General features: G+C 28.0%; 2 protein-coding genes across 7 annotated transcripts; both read right to left on the bottom strand.

The window, feature by feature from the left end:
• Positions 1-133: 133 nt before the first annotated feature.
• Positions 134-5,372, bottom strand: LOC114128010 (glycoprotein 3-alpha-L-fucosyltransferase A-like). 4 transcript variants are annotated; one of them, XM_050200406.1, is made up of 6 exons: positions 4,726-5,372; positions 3,261-3,360; positions 2,734-2,842; positions 2,057-2,409; positions 1,543-1,967; positions 134-1,047 (listed from the first exon to the last, which is right to left on the bottom strand). In XM_050200406.1, the coding sequence occupies exons 2-6, from the start codon at positions 3,288-3,290 to the stop codon at positions 708-710; spliced, it is 1,257 nt and encodes a 418-aa protein (XP_050056363.1). In that variant the 5' UTR covers positions 3,291-3,360; positions 4,726-5,372; the 3' UTR covers positions 134-707. The 4 variants fall into 4 exon arrangements, with proteins under 4 accessions (XP_050056363.1, XP_050056364.1, XP_027848217.2 ...); XM_050200407.1 differs by lacking the exon at positions 4,726-5,372 and adding an exon at positions 3,758-3,776; XM_027992416.2 differs by lacking the exon at positions 4,726-5,372 and having other exon boundaries at positions 3,261-3,720.
• Positions 5,373-6,121: 749 nt separating this feature from the next.
• On the bottom strand, positions 6,122-18,418 carry LOC114128008 (glycoprotein 3-alpha-L-fucosyltransferase A-like). 3 transcript variants are annotated; one of them, XM_050200405.1, is made up of 6 exons: positions 18,398-18,418; positions 11,921-12,123; positions 10,801-10,903; positions 10,306-10,646; positions 9,536-9,960; positions 6,122-7,765 (listed from the first exon to the last, which is right to left on the bottom strand). In XM_050200405.1, the coding sequence occupies exons 2-6, from the start codon at positions 12,086-12,088 to the stop codon at positions 7,390-7,392; spliced, it is 1,413 nt and encodes a 470-aa protein (XP_050056362.1). In that variant the 5' UTR covers positions 12,089-12,123; positions 18,398-18,418; the 3' UTR covers positions 6,122-7,389. The 3 variants fall into 3 exon arrangements, with proteins under 3 accessions (XP_050056362.1, XP_027848215.2, XP_050056361.1); XM_027992414.2 differs by lacking the exon at positions 18,398-18,418 and adding an exon at positions 16,049-16,675; XM_050200404.1 differs by lacking the exon at positions 18,398-18,418 and adding an exon at positions 12,247-12,401.
• Between the last annotated feature and the right edge of the window lie 1,989 nt (positions 18,419-20,407).

Below are 20,407 nucleotides of genomic sequence, written 5' to 3'. Positions count from 1 at the left end.
CAATGGGAACAAAATATTTTTTTTATGAAACAACGTATGTTTAAACAACTGTTTTGAAAACAGTCGAGTGAGTATTAGAATTTTTTAAACTTATAGAATACAGATATAATAATACATATTTTTTATGCATATAACATATGATATATATTATGAATATTTACATTATATAAAATAATAATAAGTTTAATGAACAATAATCATATATTTTTTACAATTTTTTTTAAGAAAACGTAAACATTGAAAAAAGAACAACTTATAGATAAAGCGCATTTCTAGTAACTTGCCTTTTATACTCTATTGTCTGCATACTTACACTCTGTTGCTGTTTATACTATAACTTAAAACTACGATTTAAAAATGAACTGTAATAATTTTGACACCATTGGCATAAAAAACTGAAAAACTGGAACTGCAACACGCCTGTTTTTAATACTTTATACTTTTTATTAGTAAGTAGTAACGTATTATGTTATATGTATAAGTATAACATAATATTGATAATATAATTCTATCTCTTTGAAAAAAATATGCTAAAGTTGCTTCTAACCGTGATATCCTACGCATAAGAATGCATGATATATCCAGAGCTTGCTCGTAGTGACGGTGATATGGTTGTGACGTAGGAGTAGAGTGATATGATAAAAAAATCTCAAAAACCCTTCTAAACTGCCAACGCGGATTTTAAACTTTGGTCACCCGAACACTGGTTATTCGACTGGCCGCGGTTTCGTTAGCCACTTCGTCGAATGGTCGCACACGCCCGGACCTCGCCACCAGTGGTCCAAGTTTCGATAACTCTTGATCGGCGCGTCGTCGTCGTGCAGCATTGCGCATAGCCGACAGAAGAACTTTGTGTCGATAAACTCGCCGGTGCCTTTCCACCGGAAGTACTCGTTGTACAACTCGTCGTCGGCATCCAATCGCCGCAGGTAATCGGCCAGCTGTTCCGGTGACTCGTAGTCGTCTACGTGCACGTATGAATGCCTAGGCGCTATCCGCTCGTAGTCCTCTCGGCGCCCTCCCATCACGACTGGCAGGACGTTGTACCTGTCAATAGTTTATACTTGATATCTATATCGTTACAAATTTACAATATTTCTAGTTTTATCGATAATTATTATGACAGACTATCAGAACTGACCCATAAAATAAATCATTAATCATTATACACGTTTTACATAAATATTTTGCATACATATAGTGACAGAGCGACTTTTATTTTAAGATCAGTTTAAAATATTTAATGCATTACAATTTGTCTTTATTAAATTATTAAAAACATTTCTTCGAAATTATAAAGTGGTTAAGAAAGAAGTATTTTTTAAATTATATAAATTGTGAAGGGCTTTTTCAAGTTTTTTAGTTTTCAAAAGTACGACTTATCAATTTTAAAATTTTAATAGCTGTATATAAACATATTTTTATCATTTAATTAATAATTATTAATTAATATGAAACACGTTATAGTTATGGTGCAATAGTTTTAATAGTTTATCAATTGACTATTAAATATATATTTTTAAGAATAAGTTATAAACTTACTTAAGTCCGTCAATAAAAAATTTTTCGGTTACATAATCAATACAATTTGAATTTTCAAATGCCAAATAGAATTTATAATCCTGTTCTAATATTTGTAAAAAGTTATCAAATTTGGTATTTTTCAATCCTTCGCAATCACCATATATATCAACAGATATATATTTTCCCAATTCTTTGGCATATAATAATCTTTTGTTATCAGTATTACAATTAGAAACTATCATCGTCACTTGTTTCGTTTTGTTTAGAGAATAATTCCTATTTAACTGTTTAACTTGAGTCACTGAAGGATTGAAATATGCCCATCGTGCATATGGTATGACAATATCACTGTCGTGTCGATATGTAGCTGTCCAGTTAATCAAATCATTTCCTATATTAAATCCTGCATAGTATGCTGACTGTAGAAAGAAGAAAATCCATATCTGTTGTGAAACATTTACATTTATTTTTAAATTTAAAATAAACTATTATAAGGTAATTAAATATACATAAAATTCTATTTTTATTATACTTGTTTACTGGATCTTTTAAGTCCGGTTTCAATGTACGGATCAAAGAACTCCTCTCGAAATATAATTACATCCATCGAAGGAAAGTGTCTTATATTTTTTGAAATTATGCATCTATTCACCGGACAATCATTTGAAAGAAATTCACTTTGCCCTTCATCTACCATCCAGTTTTCTATACCGCTGAATAGTAAAATCTTTTTGATTGGCGCATTTTCATCTTGATAATTGGGCGGTATAAACATTAGTTGTTCTTCTACACGATCATTGTCTTTATTTTCTTCAGGCCATAGCCGTGAAATTCTAACTTCTGTTATAGGGTCCACTTCTGCTTTATTAGGCATTTCAGTCCCATCTAACAAAATCAATTTATTATAATTGAAATCAAATTTAATTTAAACATAATAAGGAATGTTTTACCTCGGATTCTATGTCATTTGATTTAATAATTAGATCAATCATAACAAATATAAAATATAGTTAATTATAATTATAATATATAATACCTTAAACTGATATTTTTGATACATAATGTAGTTATATATTATTTATTCTATCAATGTTATCGTATTTATGTCGCTGCATAGAATGGTCAGGATACACTCATAACACTTTTTACGTTTATTAAATGTATTGTTATAGCTTATTAAATATTGAAATAATAGAATATAGTGTTAACCTTTGAAATACCATGGTAAAATCGGTAAACGCGACTTCTTAAATGTGTTCCATTTTATTACACGATCGGCATTTTCATTTAAACTTTGAGACTTTAAAGTTTCCACAATCTGTAATTTCCAAAATATGAATTGATCAATGGAAAATAAACATTTATATAATTTTATTACTTTTCAAATAAAATTTGCCTACATGAGATTGAGTTGTGATGCGTTGTTTCGTAATTATATTTTTTTAAGTTATATGTTATACATTGAAGATATATCAATAAATATATTTAAATGTATAATATACATTTTTAATATAGTGTAGATAATATAATAATTAGTGCGATTAAAAATGATGTAAAAGCGTACAAAAAATGTGCGAATCTGAATTTTTAAATGTCTTAAAATGCCTTAAGATATCTTAAAGGGTAGGAGTCCATCTCTATTTTCAATTAAATCACTATTTATAATTATAATAATATTGCATCATATTTTATATGGTTTTTTTTTTTAAATACCTATAATAATGTATATATCCTACCTGTTCATCGTGGTTTGTTTGAGTTATCATTTTCGTCTCATATTTGTATGATTGTGTCGAATAATGTCGATTCTTAACTGGAAAATACGCTGTAAAGATACTGTAAACAACAATGATAAATAATATAAAGATCAATAACTCGTTTAGTAAATGATATATTCTTCGATTCGTCATGTTTTTTTGTGCCTATTTTCCTCTTAAGGTTTAAGTTTTCTACAGTTATGCTAGACGTTAATATAAACGCCATTTATTTGTCTCAACAAACAAAATATATATATATTTTTAATTCTACAACCTATATAACATATTCGGAATTAATTTAACTTTTTAATTATTTTTTAGGATAAAAATAAATTGAGTTTAAAATCTTTAAAAATCTAAAGAAAGTGGTTATTTTTCATAAAACACTATTTAATATTTAATAACTACTAAGTATCTTCATTTTTAAAAACAGACTATTATAATATGAGTGTATAATATTATATTAAATTGTATACCTATATGTTTAGACAACTGTTTCAAAGTTAGAAGTGGAAAATATAATTATAATATATGGTGTACAGTGTACACTATGTACACCTATGCCATATATGTAATATTAAAGAGTAATTAATATTTTTTAATGTAATTTATTTAATATACGATACACATAAAATATCATATTAGTTTTTAACAACAATTTCATATTTTATAAGTTGTAAGGAAAAATTTAACTAAAATATTATAAATATTTTAGTGTTTACAACATTTTTAAAATTTTTTTATGATTGATATTCCATCAAACTTGCAGACTGCAGTTATTAAATTTTTTGAATTGTGTATACCTAACAATGTACTATAATAGATGTTATGCTTAAAAAACAATGTGTGACCGATGAAGTGTTTTACTGTTATCGTATATTTTTATTTACTATAAATGTTGTTGGTATTTTATATTGGATTAATTTTAGGCTTATGTCTATATCTCTCACACCATGACAATTATTATTTGTAGTTTTTGTTTATTATGAATACATTAACTTTATGACTTTTAACTTATCGATAATAGGTTAATACCTAGGTAATAATAATTTATAATAAAAAACACTCATTTCCTATATGTACTTTATTATTGATTAAAATTAAGCATTTAATATTATTATGGTTGACATTTTGCCATTTGACTTTATTGTTGGTTTTATATTTATTATTTAATGTAGGAGTCACCAATGCTTTCAAACAATTGAACTGCATTTGAAATTTTAAGTCCTCGGTGATCGAAATCTAAGAGAATTTAGGTCTTTAGGAAGAAATTTGTTTAACGAGCAAAAATGAAAAGATTTAAAAGCTTCATTGAATAATTATATCGTTTCATAATTATAATAATCTAATATTCCAACTGTACATGAGAAAAAGTAAAAATTTCTGATTATTTATATAGAAATATAACGAGCAACTTAGGAATTAATAAAAAATAATAACTCACCTAAAGCAATCGATTTATAATAGTGGTGACTGGAGAGTATATCGACTTCTTCTATATCAGACAAAGGTGCTAAGATAAATAAGTCTTCTCGTCTACTTTAGTTTGAATAATTATATGGTAAATATTTTCTGACATCTGGAAAGCTTAAAATCTAACATAACCAATAAACCATAGTAGAAAGTTCTTTTCAAAAGTTTATTTATTAGGTGAGGAGTTAAATGTGTCGAATATGACTACACGGATCTGCTAATTTATTATAGTTGTTCAAATTAATGAGTTGAAATGGGAAAATATTATTCTTCAATGAGATGTCTTTGAATCAAATTCTGATAGCCCTATAGCTGTGACCGCTGCTCTTAGCGCTACATGATTAACTTTATGCATAACCTATTACAGGATCCTGAACGCGAAAACTATATTTGTAGTATTTGTACCATGGCTAAATAACATGGTATGACAGCAACTGCTTACTGCGCATGATGATACGTCATCCGGTCTCGGTAAAAAGGCGCGAAATCAAATATTGTATTTTCCATTTTTCCATTACTCTACATTATGAATTATAATCACTATAAATATGCAGCAGTAATAATAATAGTATAATATATTTATAGAAAATGTTCAACTCAATACAATATATTATTATAATACAATAAGAATTTCTGCTAAATAGTATTTCAAATTGTGGGACTGGCTGACGTCATTTTTTAAGTGATAACAATGAATGCGCGTAACAACTGAATATCGTCAGAGTTGCTATCATACCATGTTATTTAGCCATGATTTGTACAGTGTTGTGCATTTATAATTCACCGTTTAAAAGGTTTTGACAATATTGCATTTATTAATTGCAGTAGATTTATAAAATTGCGATTGATATTTCGTGATAGTAAATAAATATAGTTATAACTCTACAAAATAATTTTATTATCCATTGATAAACATAGGCAAACAATAAAATAATTTATAAATACAACTATACATAATACATTTATTTTCAATGTAATTATTACGCAAGATTTATTTATAACAACATTTTTAACATAAAATCATTAAAAAATTAATTGATGATTCAGCATTGTTTTTTAAGTCCTTTCTAATATTTAACTTCATAACACTAAACTTAAAGATAATTTAAGTACTACAATTTAATTTTAAATAAGATCAAATACGTGTAAATATTCATTAGAAAATGGCGCTTAAGTAATTCTTTAGTAGTTTTTACACATAAAATGTGTTAGTTTTTTTTATATATTATTAAGTAATAGTATATATATTAGTATATAGGTATATATATTATATTGTATATACATTTGCGCCTAATAACGTAAATAAAAAAATATCACTTTGTTATCACAGGAGGTATAAAATCATATAATGTGCAATATAGTATTAATAACAATGAAACCTAGACGTCAAAATGTAATACTTAAAAAAATACTACTTAACAAACAATAATACTTGCACAGAATAAATTCTGTGGTAATACTATGTGTAGGTATATATCAATATAATTATCTAAAAAATATCGCAAACAGTTGTTACATCGGCAAGTAAATTAGTTTAATATGTCTATATAATTCAGTCGATATTAAAATATGTATAAAGAATAAAGATAAGTACATTATAAATATGATAATTTATTGTAGAATTTCAATAATATCATTCCAGAGGAAGACGTTTTTATGACATTCGTATTATAATTTAATAGCACGCATATACATCACTGAAATCCACTGTAAAGTTAAAGTAAATAATATTTACTACACAATAAATCATTATAATAAAATTGTTGTTGTTTGACGAATCGTTCTCAATTCTATTGCATTTGTATAATAATATAACGAATTTGTACTTTAACGAATTTTGACAAGGCTGTACTCAGTAGTCTAAACCAAGTCAAATATGGAATGATATTATATTTATTAAACATTTCAATTATGACGTGCAGCGAATCAGAAAAAATCTCGGGGGAATCAAAAATAATATTGTATGTACAAAAAAGAGAAAAAATTCACCGTTTTCTACGATATCATTTATGTCGTGTGTGCTGGATGAGGGGGAGTGGGTATAGTCGATTGACCGAAACGCCGTCGACAGCCGCGAATCGGATCAAGTCGGTTTGATCCACACGACCGCTTGTATAGGCGTTCAACTCGTTTATATATTTAGTCGACTGCAGCATGCGTAGACCGTGTACGAAAGTACTCGGCTCGTGCAGTTTGCATATTGTTTTTGCGTCGGGTTGGCAGTGGACAACATCAGTTTCGACTGAATACAAATTATTATACATATTATTATAACGCGAATAATATAATATTATAACAAATAGAGGCGACACGGCGGACCGCACGTCGCGTTTACTGCAGTGGAACCGAAACGACGGAGCTAAGGCTCGTCGCGAAGGTTCTTCCGGCGTCCTCTCCGTCGTCTTCGCGCGGCGCTCGACATGCGCACGTGCGGCAGCGGCGGCGACGGCTGTTTCCGGACGATCGTCCGCTGTGGCTGCGGCGCCTTCCGAGCGGCGGCGGCGGCGGCGGCGGCACCACCGGGTCGCCAAAAGTCCACGTCCGGCGATGGCCCGCCGACGACGCGGCTGCGGGGCCGACGTCGCCGGCGGCCAGTGATGTAGTCGAGCGCCGTGGCCGCCGCCCGCGGTAAACGCTATTCGCCGCTGTTGGCCGCAAACGGTTGGCTGACTTCGACGGACGACTCGATGAACCGCCGCCACGGCATGGCGTTGTTGCAGACGCCCGGGCCGCGCCACCAGTCGTTGATGTTCCGGTAGTGTTTGTTGGGCGCCCCGTCGTCGTGCAGCATGGCGCACAGCCGGCAGAAGAACTTTGTGTCGATAAACTCGCCGGTGCCCTTCCACCGGAAGTACTCGTTGTACAGCTCGTCGTCGGCGTCCAACTGCCGCAGGTACTCGGCCAATAGCTTGGGCGACTCGTAATCGTCCACGTGCACGTACGACCGCTTGGGCGCTATCCGCTCGTAGTCCTCGCGCCGCCCGCCCATCACGATCGGTAAAACGTCGTGTCTACAGCAAACCGTTTCATTATTATTATTATTATTATTTTTTATTTACAAACAATATTCGTATATGATATTTCGTTGTATACTTATATTTTTTGATCTATACACCTATAATTCTAAAATACCAGCCATAATATACGGTACCTATATATAATAATATTATGTACACGCATAACTCTTGTTTTTCCTAGTTACGCGGGTAGGGGTAAATCCGTGTGAATAATTTACCTTTACGTTTATGAAGTTAAACGCGTGTATTAATTTAATAATATAAATTACCTATAATGTATCACAATAAAACGTATACCTATAATCAATACACTTAGTTTTGTAATTGTTCACTTGAATAAATAAATAAATAAAATAATTAAACAGTTTAACTCATTAACCTTTTCTCTTTTGTTGTCTGTTGGTTCAACTGCGCAATAATGTAGGCATAATATTGCGTTTCACTATCATTTTGTAAACCCGGCTTAAGTGATGATGATATCAGACAGATAAGTAAATATATATATTTATATAATAAGTTATATTTTATGAAATACCTATGTATATTTTCGCTTAAATATGGTATGTTGAAATATTTGAGTGGTATGTCATGGCATACATTGGGTGTGAATTTAGGGGGTGCTGGAATAATTTAAGGTACCCCCACACCTCCCTTAGACTATAATAAACTACATAGCAAAACGATTTTAAATGTTTATTATTAATATTAGAAAATAAAAATAAATATTTAGTAGTATTTATATAATTTTAATTGTAATCACTATAATTTATTAATGTTAAACACTAATTAGACTATTCTTTAATACCAGCATTTCTGCTGATAAACTAGATGTTGATATTTTTAAAATATCCTGATATATCTAACAATGTACAGATGAATATAATAATATTTTAAAAGGTATGACCGTGTAATAAATATTTTAAATACTAAGTTATTTTTTATAAAATGCATAGGTACCTTATAAGTGTTTATAAAACACAAATTATTATATTCATCCAAGTTAAAAAAGTTGTTCACAGATTTTGCCAACTTTCAGCTTTCTTCAGAACAACGTTTTTCTAAATTTATAATTATTTCATCAATTTTAAATACATTATACATCAAACATAATTTTGTAACCAAGTATGATTAACTGTAAACTATAAGATAAGAATATAAAGTAAGATAATAGATACTATGATTTTCTATAATAACGTATAATTTTTGTTTATTGTTTAATGTTTAAACGAAATCTGAAACAGTTAAACGTGCATTCATACAATACATCTTTAATCATGAATTCGTTAACTACGTATTATCTATTTGTAATGGCAAAAAAAAAAAATTGAAACCTAATAAATCACAATAATTATCAAATAATTAGTGAAATACTGAAATAAATTTTACGGGGAACTGGGGATGCTGATTTGAAGCATGGGCGTGCTAAGCACCCTCTATGTACGCCTAAGGACCACTGGTATATCTAAAAAACCACATCTTCACCCTTCCTCATAATTGTAAATGCCACTGATTAGTTGTGATATCGCTCAAAGTCACCGCATAAAGTAATATAAAATAAGTAACAAAGTATAGATAGTAATTATTGTTCAGTTCAAAACAAACTCACACTTTTTTTTTTTTACAAATATATATTTTTTTCACAAACTATATACTTTACATCTTTACGCATTATACGGTTCATTTGAACGATATTATAAATTACAATAAAATTAGATTCATTAAACGTAATTATGTAAATTGTAAATTATTCAGTTATTGACTTACTGAAGGCCGTTAACGAAAAACTTTTCGGTCACGTAATCGAAACAATTTGAATTCTCAAATGCCAAATAAAATTTGTAGTCACGTTCCAACATTTGGAAACATTTGTCCGATCTAGGGCACTTGAATTGTCCGCACACGCCATACACATCTACTGATATATATTTGGCCAATTCTCTAGCGTATTGTAATCTGCCGTTTTTGGCACCACAGTTTGATACAAACCATGCCACTTGTTTCGTTTTGTTAAACGCGTAATTCCGTTCTAATCGTTCAACTTGTGTCACTAATGGATCGTAGTACGCCCATCGTTCGTATGGTGTAACGATATCACTATCGTGTCTATATGTCGCTGTCCAGTTGAACACATCGTTGTAAGTGATAAGTTCTGTATGGTACGGTGACTCGAGAAAATATAAAATCCATACCTGCAATATTAAAAATTTTGTACCATTAATACAGATATTATATATATATATATATATATATATATATATATATATGATAAATGTATTGTACATAATATAACATATTATTATTTTTAATAGTTGTATAATAATTGTATATAGTATATTAGTGTACCTAATATTCCCTATATATAAACAATTCAAAATGTGTTTTAAACATTTACTATTATATTGAGTATGTAGATATTTACAAGGATTGAATGAAACTCATATAATGTTGATTACGTGATGTAAGATTTATAATATTAACCAATAATTGTTATAGTTAACACGTCTTATATACGTCTAATTAATTTTTGATCTTACTTGATTACCAGTTTTTCTATGACCGGGATGTGAAAAATGATCACGAAATAAAATTGCGTCTACGTTTGAAGCTTCTGATTTTTTTGAAGTAATTTTGCATCTATTTACTGGGCATTGTTTCGAGATAAATACATTCTGTCCGTCATCTACCATCCAATTACTTAAACCATTGTAAAGTAAAATTGTTTTCATTGGCTCATCGTCATATTGATAATTAGGTGGTATGAACATTAGTTGGTTTTCAATACGGTCACCGGTTTTTTGCTCTTTAGGCCAAACTTGCGTAATTTTTTGTCCGATCTTCGTATTTTTTTTTGTTTTGCTTGGTCTTAGCAGGCCATCTGATAAAATAAAAACGTAATACATTACGTTAATTAATTAAAAAAATAATAATTATTTGCTGGCTAATAGTTTGGTTCAATAAATTAACAATAATCATTATGATATTTTCACTGCTATATTATAAGTTATGCGATGCTGTTATTTAATTTTTACCTTTAAAATACCATGGTAATTGTGATTTTGAAATTTCGTTCGGTTCCATCATTAAAGAACTGTATGTCAAAGACTGAATTGGTGATTCCAAATATTGTAGGTTCTGTAAATTTAAATTGATATTTATAAATTACTCTGTATCGATAACGCTCAGAATAAACATTTTTAATTTAGTTAAGTAAAAAAAGAAAAATGTAATGGTATTCCTATTTGATAACATTTTTCTTACTTTTACTACAAAGGTGTAAACATATTTTTATTTTATATGTACATTTATATAAATTATATTATTAGTTTGTTAACTTATTGATAAATCCTTATGGCCGTATTTATTTTATTTACTTTATAAGCAGTAAACATATATACTTAGATAGCTAAGTAGGTAAAGTATGTTTATTGTATAAACATACTTTATTATGAGTTATAACCTTGTATAAGTACCTAATTGTTGTTTTTTACATAGGTATATTATATTAAGTTATAACAACGTAATGATAAATGGCCTATTTGTCCTACTTGATATAATCAATTTGTTTTTTATATAATTAACACATTTTTTAGGACATGTATTAATTTATTGTCATTCAATATTAAATTTTAAATATCCATGCAATAAAAATTACATTTTTATATGTTTTTATATGTTTTATATTATTATCTTTAAACAGATATTATTGAACTATTAGAGTACTAAAATGGTTGCTATGAAATAATTTTTTTATGATTTATTACATACCTATATATTTATCATAAGAGAAAATCTTTTCATAGACGCTAAAATATTTTATAATATTGACAATATTATTTTCATGTTCGATTGTTGGATCAATTATAAATTATAGCAGCATACTTTTTTAATAAATTATTGGTCGTCTAAAACGTTTCCAAGATATTCAGTGAAATAAATAAGAAAATAAAATAAGTCAGTTATTTTTTGGTACAAAAAAAAAATTATGATTGAATAAAAAAGGTCTATTTATATATTTTGATATGTAAATTTCTTTGGTATATAATATATATACATGGTGAAGATCGCAAGTATACAACCATATAGTTATAACTATATAGTTATGCTATTGTTTCAACGATTGTTGTAACTGCAAAAAGTGTTCTAAGCTACCTGTTGTTCGTTGTAATCTAGCTGGTCCTCGGTGGGGAGACACGGCCGTCTTAAGTAACGTTCATCCTTGGCTAGCCAATATGCAGTACGGCCACTGTGTAAAACAATAACAAATAATGCTAAAATCAGCAGTCCGTATAGCAAACGACGTATCTGTCGACCCGTCATATTTTCTTTTATAATCTTAAATAATCGACGCTTTTCTGAAACATTGCATTTTATATTGTGTTATATATATTATTATATGCATGAATAATATTATCCTATTTTCAAATAAAAAAATGATGATATCTATTTTTTAGTAATAATATTGTTTTATATAATACCTGTGAAAATATTTTCAAACATTTTTATCTTTTATACTATCAAATCACACGACTAATTATTATTTGATACATAAAATGTATTAAGTTATTTATATTTAAAATAAAAGATAATCAAGAGACTTGAAGTAATGTATTCTTAATACATAGATAATCTTTATTGCTGTTTGAAATAATCATTTAAAGGTTCTATTCAGTGTTCGACTGTGTAATATTATACATCATTAAAATCAGTATTTGTGTCACATGCATTGTTTTTTTTAAATAGTCAATTAATGATGTATGGACTTATGAAGTGATGAATCTCACTTGTATAAATATTAGGTCGAAACATACAATATACTTTAATGACTAATGAGTAATGAGAAGGTACTTGTTAAATTAAATAAACAATTAATTTCAACAAAAACATTTTGTTCCTGCAAAATTTATGACAGTCATGTTTATTATGCATTGTTGCTGGTTATTTATTTTTTAAATATTCTATGGCATAACGCCAATTTAGCATACGAATAGTGTTCGAAAAATATCATTTACACTCGAAGACTATAATTACTTATTTTACATAACTATACATAACTCATCAATACGTACAAAAAAAAAAAGAATGTAACTATAATTAAAATTTAAAATGTTATAGTTCTACTTAAAATTTTGTTGGAAAATAATATTTTTATTTTTATAAATATGTATTATAAATAAACTAAAAAAAAAAAAAACAGCAAAGTTGTTCAAAACTGTATCACTGAGAAATTAAGAACAATTATTATCACTGTTAAATTCATATTGCAACATACAATATACATAAAACTGTAAATATATGGAGTGGTTTGATATTTTTTATCATACGTTCGAAGGTTATTAGTTATGGATAATGCGTTTTATTGACTTATCTAGAATACATATGTAAATATAGAATTAAAACAATATATTTCTTTAAGGTAATTAGTGATTATTCTTATAAAATATCCGTTTTACAAAATATTTATCAAGAATTTCGAAATATAAAAAAAATAATCATGCAATATAAATGTATTTAAAATTTAAATACCTACAATTACCATATAGAAAATAGAAAATATGAAAATTATGAACAAATTATAAAAAATAACATCTATTGTAAATTATAATTATAATACGATTACATTGTTAAAAAATTAAAAGCTATTGAATGGGTAAATAAAAATAATAAAAAATTTCCGCAGTATGACATGACTTACACTATATTTTTAATAAAATAGTGAAAACTGATAAGTTAATGCTAATATGTAGATAAACTTTATTTTGTTATTGGTATAGATATAAATTATATAAAATTATATTTATGACTATACGTGTATCATAATTTATTTTAAATAATTTAAAAATTAAATTTTTTCTAAGCAGTTCTACAATGTTCATAAACATAAAATACTATAGTAAAAACATATTAATTAGTAACTATACCTTTCATTATTTTAAAATAATTATAACCTCCATAATATCTTATATTCAATTACAGTTTAACAATAATTATTCTGAAACCAGTATTTATTTACAGTAGTTTATTATAGTTTATATTTGATTTAATATTTTTAATTTTTTGAAAGAATTTTAGTGTAAATTTCGTTATTTAGATATATTATTTTGCGTTTATGCTATATTTAAATATAAATACTACCTATGTAAAAAGTATAAAAGTGAACCGAATTCATCAACAAGCTCTTACATTCAAGAGAGTGTAAAAAATATAAAATTATAATAATAATAATAATATGAATGGCATGTGAACTAGTTGCTCTTAAAATTGCATACTTAAAGTGTTTCTGCTATCGGAAATATTAGGTTGGACTGATAAAATAATAAAATATAATAGTGATATTTCTCATACAAGATATATATATTATATATATATATAGGTATAAGAGTACCTATCGTATTTGTATAGTGGTGACTGGTGAGAAATTATTAAGTATTAATAATTTATAAAATATAAGGGTCGTTGGATTTGAAGGACCGGTGCAATATAATTTATAATAACAATATTATGTCGTAGTGTCGTGTAATTATTGGCACTGTATGTATTATATATAATATATATACATAATAGAAGCTCGCGTGAAATAATTATATTATCATGATAATAATAATTAGGACTTTTATGTAATAAAAAAGTCATAATATGTAAATATCTATGTTGTTATTTTTGCCAAAATATATTTTTAAAATATGACATATTAATAAAAAAAATTTTGTTTAATATTATTTTTAAAATTATATTTGGAAATTATATATAAAAAATACTAGATATTAGACGATTTATATGATTACCTTATGGCCATATTAAAAAAAAAATTAAAACCAAGACAAAATAATTTCAACAATACAAATAGTGATATTTATTAATCATTTTAGTTTTTTGATAATACTATGAGTACATTATTAACTATGTAATTTTTACTATTAACTCTGCAATAATTGTCACCCAAAATTGAAATAATCTAACGTATTATATTTTTTTAAAACATTCATTACAAATAGTTTGTTAAAACTTAAAATATTTGATATTTCTTATTTTAAATTACTAAATTCTATCACTTTATTTGCACTCTTATAGTGGGTTAAAATATCGAATAAAAATTGGTACAAATTTTAAATTTCTATGGTTTGACGTGTCCCTCATTGTTGTTTAGAGTTTAATTGATTTTAGTTCGTCTAATATATGGCCAATAAATATTTTACATTTAGTATTAATATTTGAAGAACCATCATTTTTGATTGAAAAAACTATTTTTACATAAAAGTCATAAACCTATTTCGATTTCATCATCATCTTTTAAAAACAAAAATTTAAGTTTAAGTTAGGAGTAGTAAATATGCAAATTTTTTAAGGCGTTTTAATTTTAATTTAATTATAAAGTGGTTTATTAGAATATTATAGAATTTTGTATAATTAAAACTTACGCATTAGTATTATTTTAACAATACTAATGAAATGATAATCAAATTTCGAAAACATCAAATAGTATATACTATTTTAAAATACGTGTGATTTTTGATAAGATTGCTCGTCGCTCGACATAATTTATACAACTTACTGTCAATAATCTATAACAAATATTTTTGTCAACAAATTTATTTTATTCAAAAATAAAATAAAATTTTAATCTATATTCTATATGTTAAAACGATGAAATAGGTAGTTATATCTAATTTAATAAAATAATAAATACTACAGAATAATTGCCATTAATATAAAAAATTGGAGAAAAGGGTCCTGAAATAAGTTATTCAGGATAACAGGACACAAAGCTAAAAAAAAGACAATCTTACATAAAACAGGACGTATGTATGGTATTATGATAACTCTAGATTATCCGCAAATTACTGATTATATTCAATATTCCTGCAGTAAATACATTAAGTTTGAAATATTCAAGAAGAATAATCGTTTATTTCAAAAAATATTATGCAAAACGAGTAAGAATGAATTAAGCAAGTTTTATTTTATCCGAAGTGTTATGAAACGTGGTCGCAATCAATTAGATTCGATAAAATATTTACATTCAATAATAAGTCACGAACTTGAATGAAAAATCCGTGCTCTAAATTAATAATAATAATATTCCGCACAGATTATATACGACATAATCGCACGTAATTCGAGGTCCTCGAACTTATAATATTACGTCCAGAACTCGAAGGCGACATCGTTACATCCAGTATAATAAATAATAATACTGTATATAATAACAACTGCAGTGTTATACTACCACATTAAACGCAACAAATTGAGCTATCTTTGAACGCGTAAGTATATAAATACCTCGAAAAATTCTCCGGATTGTTCGTTTTCTTTCATTTTTCTCATCTCGTCCGAGCAGTCCGCACACAAGTCGCCGGAGCGTACCGCATAAACGTAATATTACTATTATCGTTATTTTTATCATTATCGTCGTCGTACGGCGCAAAAGTCGAACCGGGCCCGAGATGAGCGTCCGCCCGAAAGCCCATGGCCGCGAAGAGTCTCGCAAACGCCACTGTCGGTCGGCGCGGCCGTCGGTAGCGGTGATGCTGTCCGCCGTCGCTGGTGCTGCAACCGACGCGCGGTCGTCACCGTGATCGTGGTGCGCTTCGGGTCGCCGTGCGTGTGCGTTTGCTATGCGGGACGGCGGTATATAGGCAGTGGACGACGACGCCGACGAACGCGCACACGCACGCGGGCGACGGCTGCAGCGGTGGGAAGAAAGTTTCGAGCGCGCAGGGACGACGGCGGATAACGCGCGGGCGCCACTCGTCCAGGGCAAAATCTATAAGGGCCTCCACGCCGCCACCGCACAGCCACCCTATACCGTATAATCGCAGCCGCCACTCCGCGAAACTCTACCCCCGCGCCAATCCGACACCCCTCGCGGCGGTATCCTGCCGGCGGCGGCCCATGCGCAGTGCGCGCCTCACCGACTGCCGGCTGGATAATACCGTCGAAAATGAGTTACCGCGAAACTCTCGATTCCACCGCGCGCCGCTGTTTCCACGATATCATTTTATTTTTATTCATCGCGTATTGTGTATAATGGTGACGTCATACGGGCGCGTGGCACGGCGGCGTTCGATTTACAACAAAACTCCTTTGAGCATTGAGTCCGTTCCCGTTGGCCGCACGCCGTTTTAATAATATATTATTGTAAAAGGGTAATATATGTAAGGAAATAGAAAATTATTATGATTTTGATATTTTTAACGTCTCGTTAATGCCAACAACACCAGCAGACGGGACGCAAAGTGCCGACGCTAAGAAGTTTTATTTTTTTGTGTACACGGAATAATTTATATTTATATTTTATTATTAAATTCCTGCGTTTTAAAAGATAATTTATTTGGTACTCCTTGTTCACCTTAAAATATTACACTATAAAGCACTATTATAATAACTCTTTGCATTTTAAAATCTATTGCTTACGAATCAATATTTTGAATTATAATATGATAAAGTTTAAAAGTTAAGCAAACGATGATTCTAACAAATCCGTTATTATATCATAAAAACTTAAAAACACACTTTGAAGTTTGTATCTACGTTTTATCATACTGTTAAAAATTGAAATCACATTAGACCTAACCTGTACCAGCTGTGCCACAGGATTATGCAACTTTGCTTGAACTGTTAAATTGAAACCAAGTCGAATTGTAAAAAACTTAGAAAAATATTTTTGTGGATATAGGTAGAATGTAGATTATTACGCCTGTTGACTTACTTGTATAAGTATTATTTAATGCAAAGTTATCCCAATTAAAGTCATTTTATTTTTATCTTTTAGTATGATTTCCCATCACACAGATACAATTTTATTCTTTGCCTATGTTAATTTGCACATATCATATCCATAGAAAACCTACAGTTTGAATAATGCTTTAAATTGTGATTATGAATTAATTATATTTTAGATGAATAAAAAAATGTATTTTTCTTGGAAAATTTATTCTATTTTTTATTTTAAAAATTTTAATTTTTCAAGTATAATAAATTTACATTTTACGTGCATTAAAATTTAACTTTAAAATATATTGACTCAATAAATATTATTTTTTTTAACTCTAAAAAAGTAAGGTTTAAAGATAAAATATTAAAGTTAAAAATTATAATATTTATCACTAGGTACAGTTTAAAATCCATAATATTATAAATACTTTTTGGGTAAATCGAAAAATCAATTTACATTATGCATAAAAATACTTGTATTAATTTCTTTGTAAATAGTACATCTAAACAATTTTTTTTTTTTTTTGGGTTGGTTGGTTGGGGTTACAGTGAGTTATAAATTTAAGTTTTTTTTTATTTACAAACAAATTACTTCCAGTGGCCTACTTAGGATTTATTTAAGGGAGGAGAGGGAGGATATATGAGTATATGACTAAAATATTTTTTCTGCCTCCACTCGAAATACATGAAGATCTTATCAGTTTATTATAACTTCATACCTAATATAGATATTAGGTATATTATATAATATGTATAAGGCTTAAATTTTAAAGCATAATAAGCAACAAAAAAGCACACGATTGTTTTAAAAATGAAATTTATTTTTAAAAATAGCAAAAAAAAAAAATGCATGACCAAAAATTAATAAAAAAAATTGGAAAATTAATTTAAATTAAAAAAAAAAAAATTATTTACCATGTATTTCCCTAGATTTTCAGTGGTGAAACTGACTCTAACATCCGACAGAATATTTTTATTCATAAAAAACGAACTCTTTACTTCCACTGAAGTGATCGGAGCGTACTTCATACCAGAGGTTTCAAACGATCGTTATCGATGTTATAGACATACTAACCGTACAGGTACTACAAGCTATATTATGTAAATCGATAATTTATACGTTCAATACATTTAATAAACAAGACGATAACAAAAACAATAATAATCATCCAATATAACCATTTAGTCCACATTCTGGGATTTTACATTTCTTATTAATTAATTTGTTTTTATTACAATAGCATAATAAACATGTAAAAATTCGTCAGCTGGAATAATTAAAAAATAATAATTAAAAAAACCAAAAAAAATTGGTTTATTTGGAATTAGAATGAAGTGAAACGAATTTATGTATAAAAATTAGATCTCAATCTCATACTTAAAAAAAGAAGTATATGCTTTATATATTATATATATATATCCCTCATCTCATCCCGTAAATACGCCACTGATACAAGTATTAACCATAATTTTAATCATTGTATAAAAACAACTAGTAAATGCTATACTTCTAGTTTAGCTAAACACTTAATATATATAATATTTTTTTAGTGTATAATGAATATCGAATTACTCATATTTTTAAAATGAGAAATTTAAGTTTTTCATACTATAAATTATAATAGTATCATTATAAGTATTAAGTTATAAACATAAATATAATAATAACAAGTTGTTAATAATTATTATTATTTATACCTAACACAGTAAGTAAAAATTAAGTGGGTTAATCGCTCAATGATGAAACCCTATAACTACAATACTTAAGAAAAATAAATCGTCTGTAAATTAAATAGCATTTAAACTTTAAACTGTCTTAGTGTTTCATTATTTTTATTTGAAATACATGCAGTACTTTTTAATAAATTGTTAGAACAAATTAAATAATAAGAATTTAGTGAATTCTAATTAAATATTAATGTCTACTAGTAGTTCTACTAGTATCTACTAGTATTATTTATTTAAGTCAGGCGCGTACACAAAAAAATATTTTGGGGAGGGTTTTGGTTTTAAATTTTTATTCTTATAAAATCTAACCTAAGGTTATAAATAATAAAACTTATTTCCTGAAATTTCGGGGGGGGGGGGGTTTGAACCCCTAAAACCCCCCCTTGTGTACGCGCCTGATTTAAGTATATGTAGATATGTTATTGTTGTTTTTTTTATTTTTTATATAAAATAGTTTTACTACCCGTAGTATCTCAGACACTATCTCTACTTAATTTAATAATTAAACATATCATAAGATGAATATGACACTAGATAAACATTATAAATTTAAATTTAAATGGAAAAATAGATAAAATCTATGGTGAATATTTACAATTCACATAATCTTTATTACCTAATATACACATTTTTCTAGATTAAATAAAATATCACTAAATATTTTGATGTTAATGTTATTATTTATTATCTATTAGACATTGACTATCCTTTATTAATTCAATTAAAAAGTATAAGTACCTAAAATATAAAAGATTAACGTAGGAAACTTTTTCTATTATACATTTGGCTCCAAGTTTATTATTTACAGCGTATAATGAGTTTTTTTAAAAAATAGGGGTATGGTCGAATTGCACTTGAGTTGAAAATAGGTAATGGTCGAACTGCACTTGGGTTCAAAAAAGGTATTTTTACAAATGCATTTGAAGGGGTTAAACGTTTAGAAAATACTCATTTCCTTTCTCACTCACAGGCTAAGAACTGACAATGATTTCAATCATTGGCGTGATTAAAAATGATAGTTTTATACATACGAGTACATCATGTTAATATAATATTATAGATATATTTTTTTAAATTTTTAAATTGTTTTATTTAAACGTCAAATATAATAATTATTGCCATCATTACATTTTTTTTCATTATTCGATCATTTTTTTGTAGTAATAAACTAATAGAAAACTTCAATTAAAATTTTAA

The sequence above is a fragment of the Aphis gossypii genome, chromosome 2, assembly GCF_020184175.1.
Source record: "Aphis gossypii isolate Hap1 chromosome 2, ASM2018417v2, whole genome shotgun sequence".
Classification (NCBI taxonomy): domain Eukaryota; kingdom Metazoa; phylum Arthropoda; class Insecta; order Hemiptera; family Aphididae; genus Aphis; species Aphis gossypii.
Note: the sequence above shows the minus strand (reverse complement) of the source record. Positions and strands in the feature narration are given on the sequence as shown.

Coding starts and splice junctions, on each gene's coding strand:
- LOC114128010 (XM_027992416.2), bottom strand. CDS start 3,434: ATGACGAATCGAAGAATATATCATTTACTAAACGAGTTATTGATCTTT. Junction 1,968..2,056: donor TTAAAAGATCCAGTAAACAA/GTATAATAAAAA, acceptor GTTTCACAACAG/ATATGGATTTTCTTCTTTCT. Junction 1,048..1,542: donor TTTTTTATTGACGGACTTAA/GTAAGTTTATAA, acceptor AACTATTGACAG/GTACAACGTCCTGCCAGTCG.
- LOC114128008 (XM_027992414.2), bottom strand. CDS start 16,172: ATGATAAAAATAACGATAATAGTAATATTACGTTTATGCGGTACGCTC. Junction 10,904..11,920: donor TAGATTACAACGAACAACAG/GTAGCTTAGAAC, acceptor TTAAATTTACAG/AACCTACAATATTTGGAATC. Junction 9,961..10,305: donor ATAGAAAAACTGGTAATCAA/GTAAGATCAAAA, acceptor TTAATATTGCAG/GTATGGATTTTATATTTTCT.